The 14912-nt window shown below is 37.3% G+C and overlaps 1 protein-coding gene across 4 annotated transcripts in view; it reads left to right on the top strand.

The window, feature by feature from the left end:
* LOC126915740 (protein groucho-like) overlaps window positions 1-14912 on the top strand; it is a 153519-nt gene that overhangs the window by 46672 nt on the left and 91935 nt on the right. For 3 of the 4 annotated variants that reach the window (XM_050720701.1, XM_050720700.1, XM_050720702.1), the window contains exon 3: window positions 7170-7233. The exons of the other annotated variant lie outside the window; for it this stretch is intronic. In XM_050720701.1, the coding sequence (XP_050576658.1) occupies window positions 7170-7233 (64 nt within the window). The remainder of the gene's footprint in view (window positions 1-7169; window positions 7234-14912) is intronic. 4 annotated transcript variants of the gene reach the window in all.

Raw genomic sequence — 14912 nt, 5'->3', positions numbered from 1 at the left:
ATCGAGCGTATAGATCGCCATCGACCAGCAACCGGAAGAGCTATTTTACGCAGCCACGACGACTGTCCTGTACACGCGCGATATAACATTGTCTGTCGATCACACGGGTCGTGTCGCGCCACTATAGTTTCGCGGCTGGAACAGCAAAAGGTCGAAGCACGCCGGGCATTCGATGGACATTTGCTTCCGCGATTCGAGGATCCAACGGAGAACAATAATTGCCTATCAATTCCCATCGATGGGTGCCTCTCGTTGCGTCGCAATGCCTTCCGCCATCAACTCACGCGAATCCTACAATTTCTCTGCTAACCGACGCGGCTGCGAGATTAGTTAATCGCCTTGGATGTTTTTTCCTTCCGAGGCATGAGACCTGTCTCATCCAATTATGCTTTAACGAATGATTGTTTGCTTTTATCGAACGTTTCGGCGACTAATAACTATTGGATTGGCAACCAAGTGATTGCGGATTTTGTCAACGATATATTACGTACGGAAAGTGGCTGCGTGAAGTATGTCTTGCAGCGTGTATCTACAGGGTGTAGCAGTAATCGTGGTACGATCAAAGAAACAGCGATTTTACGTGGAAAGTTAAGTGGGAAATGTGGAACAGAATTTGTTCGTAGGACGCTCTTCGTTTTCGAGTAAATCGAGTTTGCGGAAATTTATCGTGTATTTTTTAACTTGACTAACTGCGGATTGTATAGGATCGAATAATCAGGGAAAATAAATTGGAAATGTAGGGAAAATTTGTTCACAGAATTTCGGAGAAAATGAAACTTCAATATTTATCAAGTATCTACTCGTGTAGCAGGGCAATTTTTAATTAGACATGTTCAAACTCTATTTTTTTTTTTTTTTTTTTTTCGAATGAAACCTTAAACGTAAAAATTTTGTCTCTACATTTTTCACATATTTCCACCTGTAGAATACACTCCTGCTGATTGCGTAATCGTAACCAGTTGCTAATTAACCAGCTTCGGGTGTATAGAAAATATATCGAAAAAATTAGATTCTATCGAAAACGAAGCATCGCATGGAATAAAAGAAATGTTATCGTATATTTTCGATTTACCTTTTCACATAGAATCATCTATTTGCTGATTGTATCACTGAACATCGTGTATATGCATCGTGGTATGGCAGTTGCGGAAAGGGGAAGTCGTTTTGCCACGGAGTGAGTTTTACGAGGATGTTCATTGGGTTATTACTCTGTGTTCGAAGCTGTTTGCAGGAGGCCGCTGCTCTTACTCCGTTCGTTGTCACGAATTAGCCAACCTGAATCCTTTTTCTTCTCTCGTTTCTCTTTTCCTATTCTTTTACCAAGCTCTTTGTTTTCCCCTTCGTACGTAACAATTTTTCTCGTTAGTTTCATTGTCAACGCGAAACGCGAACGTGCACGCGTTTTAATTTAATGTTGCGACTATGACGACGGCTGCGATGAAGGCAAACGACACAAGGAACGAATGAACGAACGAAGAAACAAAGGCTGTGCGCGTTCACAAGGGCTGCTGGATATTAATGCTGTGTTGTTGTTCCCTTTATACAGCCTTAAATTGGAATGCGAGAAACTGGCCAGTGAAAAAATAGAGACACACAGGCATTACACGATGACAAGCCAAGAGAGAAAAGAGCGAAACAGAAGAAACTGGGAAAAAAACATGAAAAGAAAGAAAGGATATGTTTACACACAGTATACCATTCGCTCGTTGTCCTCAGATTACGGAACCCATGTTGCTAGTTTTTTTTCCGCCTTTACTCGAGCCACGTTCGTTTTACGACTTCCATATCGCAATATACAACTTCGTCATTAAATATACTGAAAGCGTGAAAACTAATCGAGGTATAACTTTTGTTTACAATTATCCATTTTGTATACTGTGATTTGCGGAAGTATATTTGCAATATCTTTATAATGGACAATTATTATGAGTTTTTCAGGATTTTAAGAAATTGATTAATTTCTTAATCTCGTTACTCTTCAATTACTTTAATTCGATTTACTACATTCAAAAAGAGTGTTTGTAACATCATCGCTTCTTTCTGCTTTTTAATCGATACCAAACATTTTGCAATTTCATTAACACTGTAATGGGACACGACTGTCATGGTTACATTGGTAAAATTTGAAATCAATCTAGAAACATGCATAGAAGTTACGACACATTTACCGCAAATGTATGTGTGTTTATTAAAAAAGATTAGTATACATGATATCTTAACACTAGAACTACCATATCAGTGAAATTGACTGATTTTACAATTTTATTTTAAAATTCCTAATTCTTGTTATATCTTTTTTCCGCAATGATTTTCGCAACGATAACTAAAAGAATAATATAATGAATTTTATTTTATTTTTTATGTATTCAAACGGAAAATAATTTTATATTAAGGTTACTTATACCAATACCAGTCAAAATGACTGGCACTTGTCAAAGTGTAAAAGGGTTCTGCAATCTGTTTATCGAACACCAATTAACCAGTTTCTTCGTTTTGTACAACTTCCCACATGTTTTTTAAATTTTTATTGCGTATCATTCAATATGATGATATCAGTTATCAAGAAAATTCCGGATCGATCGCTTGATCGCTAAATGTCAACATTAGAAATACCACAGCAGTCAAAATGTCTGGTTCTGCAATTTTATAAATGTGTCAACCCTCATTTAGGGACCCCAGATGGATTAATAACACCAAAAATCTACTACATAACATGGAATTCCTTCTGCAAGAAAGTAATAAATCAATAAATATAAAAATATTCTATTTTTACGTATTTTTTAAAGACCAGTCATTTTGATTGGTTTTTAGTAGAAATAGCTTCGTGTTAACTAACAGTAGTTCTAGTGTTAAACACATATGTAATTAGTATTAAAAACAAATATTATCTTGAGGATTAATTATAAATAACATTATAACACAAACATAATGTTATCTTTAAATAAAGGCTTATTAATATAATGGATTATGTTACATCCTTATACATTTTCAGATTCATTTCGAATTTTACCAATACAATCACGACAGTCGGATATTATTACGATGCTAACGAAATTTCAAAATGTTTCGTATGATACGCATAATATTTCCATAAAAAGTTTCTGCAATTGTACAAATACATACGTAAGCTACTGTGTATGTAACTCCCACTTAATTTCACACATTTGATTCATTCAGGCACGGTTATTTCAATTCTTACCATTTACAGAAACGGCACACCGGTGTTTCGGTTTCAGGCCAATCACCGGTTTTCCCCTTTTTAATACGCCGTAACGCGGCTCGTTAAATGATAATACGCCACTTTCCATTCGCGACAACAGCGAACCGTGTCGCTCGTAGTACGGTACACGGGTCCGAACACAGCCTACAACGTACTCGGTGAGCGAAGAAAAATATCGTAAAACATAATTCTTGCGTAATTGGTGTTATAACGCAGGGAAAACCGGGAAGAATTATCTCGATGTCCGAGCTGTTGCTGGCCGTTCGTAAAATGCTAGGAACACGGGTGGAAACGCGTACAATATAAACGTGCTGGTATATGCTCCGTATACAAGGTGTTTCTCGTCGAATGGGCCATAACTTGAAAACGGTAGAAGACGAACAAAAGGTTTATTAGTAGACCGCTGTTTATGCATACGTACGTGTATTTATGGGAAGATGCAAAATATAATGCATTCAATATGGAAAAATATAAGAAATATCCAAAGTATAATAGTACTCGTTATAGTATTTAGCGATAAAACAAATCTTTGTTTAGGTTACATCTTCTAACCGCATTCACAGAGATATAAGTTTACGGAAATATCCGCAATAACTACGTGCCTTTATTCGTTAGGCGAATTTAAATTGTTTCGAGTGGTGTATCACACAGCGTAAGCACGCGTATACATGCATTTTCCGAAAATAGGACCTACAAATTTCTGTACACGTCACACGATGCATCGTTTTATAATAAATATAATGAAATGCAGATAGCTTCTGCGCCAGTTATATTACGTTAACGCTGTTTTACAGAGAATAAAAATGATACCTCGATTGATATATAAACGAATGTATAGTCTCGTTTAAAAAGATGGAAACGGCTTAAAAATGTTCAAACCGCCGCCACTTGCACAACACATTAATCAAATCGTACATCGTTCGAAACCATGTAATTTTTCCTCATGAAACTTTTGTTTATGTCCCCTATCATTCCGAAGATATATAGTGGTCCAATTGCGTGAAACACCCTGTATACACGTGAACATTGTTGCAGACACCAATACATTCACTGGAAGGTTTCTGCATACGGTGTTACGTAGTGCACTCAACTATTACGAGCACATATTTATTATACGGAACGGCGGGAAGGGATGCAATTTTACAGGAACGCGAGCACGCCCGGACCAGGGGGTCTATTTCGCTGTCAGGCTGGTAAACAAAAATATGACGCGGTTCTATTGTCGTTAAAAAATTACTTCCGTTATAAAAGGGACCTTATATGCGGTTGGTCGCGTCGTTTCGCGACGTATTGTTACGCCGACGGGATCAGTGGAAATTAATTTTCCATTTAACGCCCTATTATTTTGGTCGGGTGCAATAACGACCCGCTGCGTGTCGATAAAGATCGATTTTAGCCCCAATGAAAAATCAACGTTCCCAAGCCCTGTCCGACCACGCTTATAGGCTCCGGCTTGTTTTTGATTGGAGAACTCAATGCTTCGTCATTCGATTTTCTCGTATCGCGATGTTTTCCCTAATTTTAATTGTAATCGGTGTTAAAGAGAGGGTTATGCGTTTCGAAGTATGTACAGTAGTCGTTGCAGATACGATTTTCTTGAAATTTAAATTTTGGATTAACACTTTGAATGTCACGCAGAAATCACATGTTTCTCTCAGGACGCCACGGGAGTATTTTTATTATTCAAAGCATATAATGGCAAAATAATAATAAATTGATAATGTAAGATAACATTCTTCTCCAATGGATCGTTTATCTTATTGGCGGTCACGGGTGACCACCGTGGCGCCTTGCTAACAGTTGATAGCGACATATTACAACAAGGCTTCGTTTATTTCAACAAACCATTCGCATTCGTTATTTCGTTGTAAGCAAATTGTGCAGTGCAGAATATATTGTTAAAACGTGTAGAAGATATTAGTAATCAGTATTTGCTTATTCTATATATATAATAGTAAGGTATGTGCATACTCCTAACTTCAATTATATATATAATTATAAAGCAGCATTTACGATTATTTTCTAAGCTGTATTTATAATAATATTCGTAGATTACCCCTCAAAGATATGGATGCAAACACAGCGCACCGTTAGATGCAAGATTTGTTCCTATTTTTTAATTTTTTTATTGATGTTCTAATAAAAATGTTTAATTTTTCAATGGGGCACATTTTGTTTCAAAGTATCTTCTATTTATCGGTTATATTCAAAATGCCCTAAATGCCAATTTTCATTCAATTGTTACAATTGTAAGAAGTTCAAGCGCTTCGGTTACCAATGACCACTGTGGCGTTACAGGAAAACCCGTGGTCGGTTATATATGACCAACGTGGCAGTCAAAGTGTTAAAAATCATTCTTTAAGTGGTTTAATTAGTCTGTTTAGTAGAGATCGGGTTAATCAGTTTGTCTCGTGGTAGTTTAATTAGTCTATTTGATAAATAGGATTAATTGTCCTTTCAATCTTGTATAATTGAAATTTTCTCAGCTTTTCAATGTGAATATTATAAGCGATCGTTTAGTTTCTTGCTTCGATCTAAAAACTAAAAATGCAATGATATGGTAATTAGATACAACAGTATAACGATAAATCACGTTACTTGTGAGTCACGTGAGTGACGTTGCCAAGGATTCAATACTGTGAAATCCGTGTATACTATTTCATCATTCGAATAAGAAACTGATCTTGTTGAATTTGTTAAACTACATCTTTGATTAGTCATAAGCGAGTTTGTTGCATAGTCCGACTACAAACGTAATTATACATGTACGTACACATTCACGAGTAATTTGTATTATTCCAGGAAAAGCTCGCTTACTAAACATCTTTTATTCGATTTAACGAGTACTATATGATGCCAGAAAGAACAAATGCTTTTCTTTCTTTTTTTTTTTAACTTTCAACTCGTACTAGGTGCTCACAATACACATTTGCATTATATTTCAATTATTTACTATCATTTAATTGAATTAAATTTTAGACTACATTTATTTTAATATCAGAATTTCTGGAATATTTTACATTTTCACATTTTATACCTCATGTGTTAAATATCACTGACTGGTTTTGTCACAAACACAAAAAAACAGTATAAATTAAAATAAAGTATTCCACAATTAAATAATTTAATGGAAACCTCTATCCAAAAACCTACGACCAAGTGATACTAGCAGAGGAAATTAATACTCCGTGTAAATCCCAGCAAATAGATATCGCCAGTGCATCGATTTCCTGTGAATCCGATTTACGCGAGCAAAATAAATTCCTTCTCCGCGATTCCATGAAATATTCACGCAATTGCACTGCTTCCGATACGCTAGTTTTCCTATGCGATTTAAAAGAGGCGTATCGCCATACTCTCGATCGTTTCATACAGCGGCAAGAAAAACTGATACGTCTACTATATATGTTACATACATTCTGCCGTATACAATTGGCCATCGTGTAACGACTATTATCGTTGTTTGTTGCGGCTCTACTAATTGTATGTTTTTAATGCCTTGGCTCTGTGCGAACCTTCTGCAATATCCTCGATCGAGAAACGTGACTGAAGCGGAAAATCGATCTCTCAGATGTGAAGAAGGGAAGAACATCTAAAAAATAAGGAAAAAATAAAGGGAATGAATACAGGCGTGAAAGAGTTGAACGTTGATACATATATCTCGCGTTAACGATATTATGAACGTGTTTCTCAACAATGTTTCTCTTGACAATCGACAATCTCGATTAGCATCGATGATTTTATTAAATACGTGTAAACCTATTTGACAATGTTAACTCTTATTATTTATCGTTCACGGATGAATTATTTTGTCGTTACGATTGAAATAATTGTTTCTATAAATATCGATCCCTTTACTACTTTAAAACCTGCCCTGAAGCTTTCGTATGTAGCCCTGCATTTACTAATGTTTTGCTTACATGTGCGTTTTCCTGCTTGTTCTGTCCAGTATTAAATTGGAGCTGGAGAAACTCGCCCAGGAGAAGACCGAGATGCAGCGCCACTACGTTATGGTGAGTCAAGAAAATTTCTATCGAACGAAATTTCTATCTCCTCTTTATGTTTTGTAATTTCTTTTCTACAGTATATTGGAATTTTTCCTTTTTCTTTAATTTCATATTATTTGACGTTAATATCGATATTAATATCGAATATGAGAAAATGTCAAACAACGATAAATCGTATTTTAGAACAACATTAAATTCAATATACGGAATTCGCGTAAGTTTTTGAAACGTTCGAAGTTACATGCACTTTGCCTAGTGGTTTTTCTTTTTGCCGTATCGCGAGACAATCGACGAAAACGCGCAGCTTTATTTCCAATACAAAAATTACTTTAACATGTCTGCGAATTTCAGTTTAAACCGCTATTAAGTCCTTAGGTAATGCCCCTATTTGAATTTGTGCTGCGAGTTGACATTAAAATCCCACCATTCATGCTTCGGGTGACGTTGGTAACCGCAGAAGTATATTTCGTGAAACTCCGTTATAATGTGTTAGCAACATCAAGTCATGAGACTATCATAAACGGCATTACGTGTAATCTGTTAAGAATTATCATACGAACGAACGAATTCTAAAACGTTGTTCACAGTGACGATTTAAAAGAATTTTATTGATTCATTTATTATTTTCATTTTCGAATATTAATTCGCTGAGAGCTTGTTAACATTATTTTTGAGATTGGAATTAATACGACAGGAGCGATCGATATTGCAATATCATTTTTTCTGTAAAATATGGCGTTAAATCTTTTAATTGGTAGGTCTTAATCGATTAATCTTAAAAATCGTCTGTGATTCTTGCGTATCGTCGGAGGATATGGTTTTATGGTGCCATTTGCTAATGTCCGTAGCAATAACACACCTCCTCTATCTGAATTTAACGAGCGACTTAGCCACTTAATTCCCCTCGTTTTCTTGAAAATTACACAAGAGGGTTTCATAAATAACCGCTTCTTTTAAATCCGGTAGCGCCGCGCTCTTTTCTACCAAGTTAATCACACCAATCTCCAGAATATTTAACCTTCTGGCTGCGATATTATCCGGTTGGGAATTGCTCGTGCAATCCCTTGGCCAGGAAGACGTTAATAACATGTACTTTTATACTTTTAGTGTGTTTTTTGAAAACTTGAAGAAATTTACGATAGATTGTACGTGTATGTGGGAAATCCTCGTATGAAACGAAACTATGATATGACATAATGATCACACTTACATATACTGTATTATACCTCACTATACTCCTCAAGCGGAAGATTAACTTGGATGATTAACTATTTATCAACGGTGATTAATTAACTGGTCTTTCTTGATTGCGCCATGGGCTATACTACATACTTGTCTCCTTTGACCCTAATCTTCACCTGTCTTGTCAGCACACTCACTTTATCATTCATGTATTCTCCGCCCTATGTCAAAACTATGAACGTGTAAATCTTTCCGTTTTTTTCTTTTTCCAAAATAAAAGTCTTTTTTGTTAGTTTTTTAGCTACATAGATTACGATAATAAATTTGGAGTAACAAATGTATTGTAACCATGGTGATTATAGTCTTTATTTCTTTTGCTTGATAAAAAGTACAACGTGCCTGTATAAAAAATTTCTTCGCACGGTCCTGGCCTAAGTCAGAGCTCTCGTATCTCCTTATATTTCTCGAATTTGCCTGATCGACGCTTGTTCAGTTCACACGCGAGTGACTTTACGACTCTGTGTATTTACTTTATCTTTTTTCTGCTCTTTTTTGTTTCATATTTATTGCGAATCAAATCATCAAGTATCCTATTACCTCAACAGGAATCTTCACAAGAAAGAATATAGTGATATTCTTTGTATACACACAAGCTCACAAAAGTAATCGAACACTTGTAGATTTTACATTTATGATATATGTAACGCGTGTTATACGAAACTTTCTGAAATCTCATTTGATGCTATAATGAGACGCAAATATAGCAGTTACACTGGTAAAAAATGAAACGAATCTGAAAATCCACAATATTAAATATTGCGCTTTTTTACGGTCTTTTAAAGATTTATTAACCTCAATATTTCTCTTAAACATAAACACCTATTGCATGTTTAGTATGGTTAATAATTATGTAATTTTTTTACTAAATTTTGCAACAAGTTTCCAACAAACATTTCGTACTTTCTACATATACTTTCGGATTGCTGCCCAAATGTCGATATATTTTATACAACACATACAACAATATGAACATCCAAGTTTTCTATAACAAATATTCAAACACATTTCATGTACAAATACGACAATTCAGCAATAAGAGCACAACAATGCGTTTACCAGTGAGAGGGTTAAATCGCGACTACCAAGAACAATCCAATAATCCATAAATCTCGGCTGTGCCTGCATAAGAACCAGTGAATGTACGCGACTACTCTAATGAAAGCAGCTGTGCCACGACCTTACCTGGCCACCGGCCATTCAGCCGACCCGCTGAACAGCTTCTTCCCGCGTATTTCTTCGCAATGCCTGCCGCCTTCTCCTTCTCAGTTGGCTACACACGCAAGTGTGTATAGTATACGGTCGACAAGCCATGCCGTGGCTTTACTTTCGCCCGTAGATCTTCATTATTGCGCCGCAACGTCACCGGTGTGTATGCGTCTTCATTAGCGGCGGATACAACGCGCGTCGGAGTCGAGTCACAACCAACTCCTACTGAGAAGGTCGTAAGGTCGCCGAGGAACGCCTTTGAATTTACGCGCCGCGCCGCCAGTCTACCCACGATCGTCCTTCCGATCGAACGATACGCAGCTTTACGATCCTGGACACGTTTCTTTATCTCGCGTGGGTGGTTGATTGGCTCTTGAACAGGTTTTTAGACGAAGATTCTGAATGGAACGAGGCTTCAAGGCTGTAAATATTATAAAGCTACCTTTAAGTTAGGGTTAAGCGAGTCGAATGTTGTAAATTTTTTGGGAGATGGCAAGGGATTTAGTAGTTTAATTTTGGATGTTTGTTGGTGAATTAGGTGCGACTTTTAATACGATGTTCACTCTAGTTTTGATACTATGTTTGATACAGCGATCTACAGTGTTTCTTCATCCACTGGCTGAATTTAACTCTTATGAGCGATTTGTCTCCGGTATGTTGGTGCCAGGCAGATATCTAATATATAGTTTGACCTAGTTGAAGAGTTTACTTTTGTTATTCGTAAAGTTGTTGAGAAGGTACTCAGCAAGTACATTCATTTATTAGAAACAATGTTTTTGTGCGGTACATGAAGGAAGTTGGCATTGTTCACAAAATACAGGCTTGTGGTTCAAATAATTTTATTTTCTTTAACCGAGAATAAACGTAACATTGTTAGGGAAAGATAAAAAACGTAATATTGTGTCGTGAAAGATACATAACACGAAGCTTCGTTTAGTTAAAAGAAATTCATTTGAACAAAATTTACAAGTTTATATTATTCGCTATGTCAGTAGAAGTACATATTTCCAGCAAACTGTTACAACGTAGAAGAATGAACGAACGAAATAAAAGGAACGCTGGTATTAAGCAAATTGACAAATGTCTGGAGAATAGCACGACGGGCATCGCGATTTACATAACCCAGGCGAAAGAGCCCGACACATTACCGTTCAAAGACACGGCATACTAAACGTCAATGGACGGTCACGTGTTAATTCACCTGCACACGAACGTTCAGTCATGCGACAGACTTCGAGTTCGTGTGGAGAGTAGCAATTAGATCGGAGCTGTGCAAAGGTAGCCGAGGTTATAGAGAAAAAGACGAGAGAGAAAGAGAAGAGAAGAGAAAAGGAAAGAAGGAGGACAAACAGAAGCGTTCGCGTCGCTGGAGTTTATTGTCTTTCGTCGGCGTTGCGGTTATCGCGGACACGTGGTAATTTATAGGCCACACTTCGTGGTCGCGTTCGATGCAAATGACTTCATATAAAATGCACACTGGTTGCTTGCGTGGACGTGGCACTTCCGCTGATTCACGCAGTACGAAGATTAATCGCGTGATCGCGCGATGAACGTATATATACGCGAGCATGATTGCGTGAACGACGTCGCATCTCGTACGATTGATCCAAAGATCGATCTTCCTCCTTGATGTTGATTAGTTTCTTTTTTCGTTGATCTCCGCCACGACTTCCTTAACTGCGCCGCTACCTCGATATTTCAATCGTTCAGAAACCGTATTGATCAACAACAGAAAATAGAAAACTCGGAAAGTGCAAAAAGGTAGTGTCACAAACATTCTTTTTTCTAAGTTCATTCTCGAATTTACTAGTAATCGTCATCGAGACCGAAATTTTGTTTTGATCATCGATAGCGTCATCGTGGATGCTGACATTTTTTTTATGGTTACCGATAATCATTATCGGTAACCATATTTTGTTTTGGCTACTGATAACACTATGTATGTGAGATATTTTTTTTTACGATTACCGATAGCCATAATTGGTAACGGAATTTTTTTGATTACTAATAATCATTATCCATGGAATACGTTTATGGTCATGGAACTGTGTGCGTTTACAAATGTAGATCTTCAAAATTATTCACAATCGAATTTCACCAATCACGGGACAAATTACTTGGCTTGTCTCAAATATTCTTCCCACTGAAATAGCACTAGCTTACCCTGTCCGGCTTTATCAGTTCTCTATGAACCCGTCGTTGTCGTTCGTTCTAAAAACGAGTCACAGCCAGCGAGTTTTGTTTGTCAGCGGATGATTCGTCGGCGACGAATCGCGAAAAAAATCGTCGATTGCATCGCGAAACGTACGCACACGGCGCACGGATCGAGTCATTCCCCGTCCGCAGTCATTTATTATTAGCGGCGGCGGACGATATCATATTACAGCGTTTTGTCATTCATGATTAATCATTGACGCAACAAGAATTTATTGTATTGGTTTGGACCAGGCACGCACTCGTGCTTGTAGCAACAGGTATATACAGCAACACACTTGTCGGACATACGCGTCCGTTCGCCATTCTGACGTATCGAGTGACTCGTAAACGCGCTACCGCGTGAGTACCGAGAACCATCATTCTCTCTCTCTCTCTCCTAATGAATCGATGGCGGTTTGTACGCCAGAGTATAATTGGAATGATTCAGCTGAAACGTGGAACCTATTATCGGTCAATATATATCGTGTAGATATATATTTATATGTCGGAGATGAAAGGACATCGGGGTCTTTCTTTTGGAATGTTTGCGAATATCCCCAATACTTTAGTCTAGACTTCTTATTATAGCTTCACTTAAATAATAAAACTTAGAAGTAATTGTTTATGATTTAATCCGATTATGTTTGCCCGAGATTTATGACAGTAGGCTTGTGCTCGAAGTGACACAACTGGTCGCTAAACGTAGCCACGGTCACGGGATGGACGTTTTCACCTCACAGAGATATGGAGTAATTGTATAGCTCTTCTTAAAAATATAGTTGACCCGAGGAGTACAGAGAGTTCCACTTGAACTGAGGCGAGTCAGTCGTGTTCTACTTGCACTGTAGACAAGTAAGTTGAGTTATATTTGAATTGTGGACAAGAAAGTTCGAATTAGACTTTGGAAGAAAACGCATTTGCTATCCCTTTGACCGTGGATTCGTTATTGAATCTAAGATCATTGTCATTAGCATCTCGAGTATCTAATCGCCACGGTTACTTGTCAAATTCTGTAATAATCATATTTGTACCAGTAAATATCATCTATATCGTATAACAACAATGGCTAATCCAAATGAAGATTCGTTACACGCCTCTAACACCAACGAGAACTCGACATATATATGTATATATATCTATTCGAGACGAAGATGCGATCATTTTCTCTCGAGTATTATTGTACGACTTTAACGCTCCCGCGTCGGGAGCTCTTTTAATGCTCTTTTTTCCTCTTCATTCCTCTCGTTTTCTTTTTACGTATCTACGTATACGTACAATTTTCACGTGATAACCGACAGTGATATGTCCAGGACTGGTTTTATCGATGTTTAATGAGAACAGACAACATATACCATGCTCGAATTGACATCGTGGCGGCCTGTCGTGTAATCTTAATTAACTGCTGAATGGAACCAATACACTGGCGTATATGTAATATTAATGTATAATGTATATATAATATTCATATTATACATTACATTATAAGAAGATGCGAGTAGAAGAGAGATGTTTACAATGAACTTAATTCTCTGGTGAATATCCTGCCTCATCATCTGTTCTCCTTTCGTCCGAGAATTATCTGCTTTTTTCCCAGTTGGTGTAGCCGGTTTAAACGCTTTGGTGTTGGTGCAGTGCGAGCAAGTGGTCGAGGTGTTTTATATTCTCGGAGCTTATATATAAAGGCTGGTTTCGTATTTCCGGCGCCGGTTGACTTTTCCACGCGGAAAAGCCACTGTAACCGCTACGATTCATTCAATAACATTCGCGTGTTTGCTATCTATATCTTTCTCTTTCATATTTCTTTTTTATTCTTTGCCGCTTTATCTGTTCTTCTCTATGATATCGGGTAGAAATCGTGTCGATTTCTGTTGGTGAATTTGTTTCCGATGTGACACGAGTGTTGAAGCGTGTGTGTAACGGTGTCGGACGCCAGAGGATGCTCGTACGATGTCGTTATACGACGGTACAGCCTGGCCACGGGGCATTACGCTTTTACGACTCTTTCATGTAATTGTCGAGCTCGTGAACTTTTACGAGCGCGAACCGTGCGGAAGAGATCACCTTGAAGCGTATCGCCCGGCGCAGTTTCAGTAACGCGGTGCATTGACTTCTCCGGAACTTCAGACGTTTCCCACTTCTTTCCTTCTTTTCTCTTACTACGGCATTTACGCGCTGCTGCGATTTTGTTTTCCATCGTATGTGACGGCTGAATGAAATATTTCGTTTTTCTACGGCTCTCTTTTTGATACTTGAAAAGAGATTTGTTGGTGAGCAATTGTCGAGTTGTTCTTTTTTTTTTGCTTAATCGAATTTTTATTATGATTTATTCCATTGATTCTTATTGAGAGTTATTTTTAATGGACTTGGAAATAACAGTTTTAATTAGGTACGTCTTAATCGTGTTTGATTCCTAACTAGAATGTTTCATTAGTTTTCTGTTTACCTTCTATGAATATATATAGTAATATATGAATAATGTATGAGGACAATGTATATTTTTATTATAAGTTTTTCTGTTCTATATTATTTTGAAAGCATGCGAATTTAGTAGCAATATTCGTCTATTTTAAACTACATTTTTAAAACTCTCACCATGTTGTATACTTATTTTTACCAAACAATTGATTACTATAAAATGTTAAAGAACAAAGACCACCGTTTCCTCATTTTATTTTCTTCATTACGTATACGATATACGTTGCCTTATCACAGCTGAAAGAAATATTGAGATTGCCCGAAGTTGCAATTAGTTTCAACTCGAACTGCGGCCGCAACTTTTCCTATCGAATATCTCCGGATGTGAGTTACACGAATATTTGCGAATAGCGCTCGTACGAGAAACTCATAAAGCAGAACGACTCTACCCAGAAATCTGTCACGCTTGCAAACAAAGCAAGAAAATTAGACGAGCATATACTCAGGGGCAATAACCCAGAAACGATTTAAAATCCCTCTGAGCGCATCCGCTAATATTCTCAACCCTCGAGAGACCACGCAACCATCTAGACCAAGCAAACAACTTTAGCCAGAGACGATGATCG

Source organism: Bombus affinis, chromosome 4, assembly GCF_024516045.1.
Source record: "Bombus affinis isolate iyBomAffi1 chromosome 4, iyBomAffi1.2, whole genome shotgun sequence".
Lineage (NCBI taxonomy): Eukaryota > Metazoa > Arthropoda > Insecta > Hymenoptera > Apidae > Bombus > Bombus affinis.
This window is presented reverse-complemented; position numbering and strand designations above follow the sequence as displayed.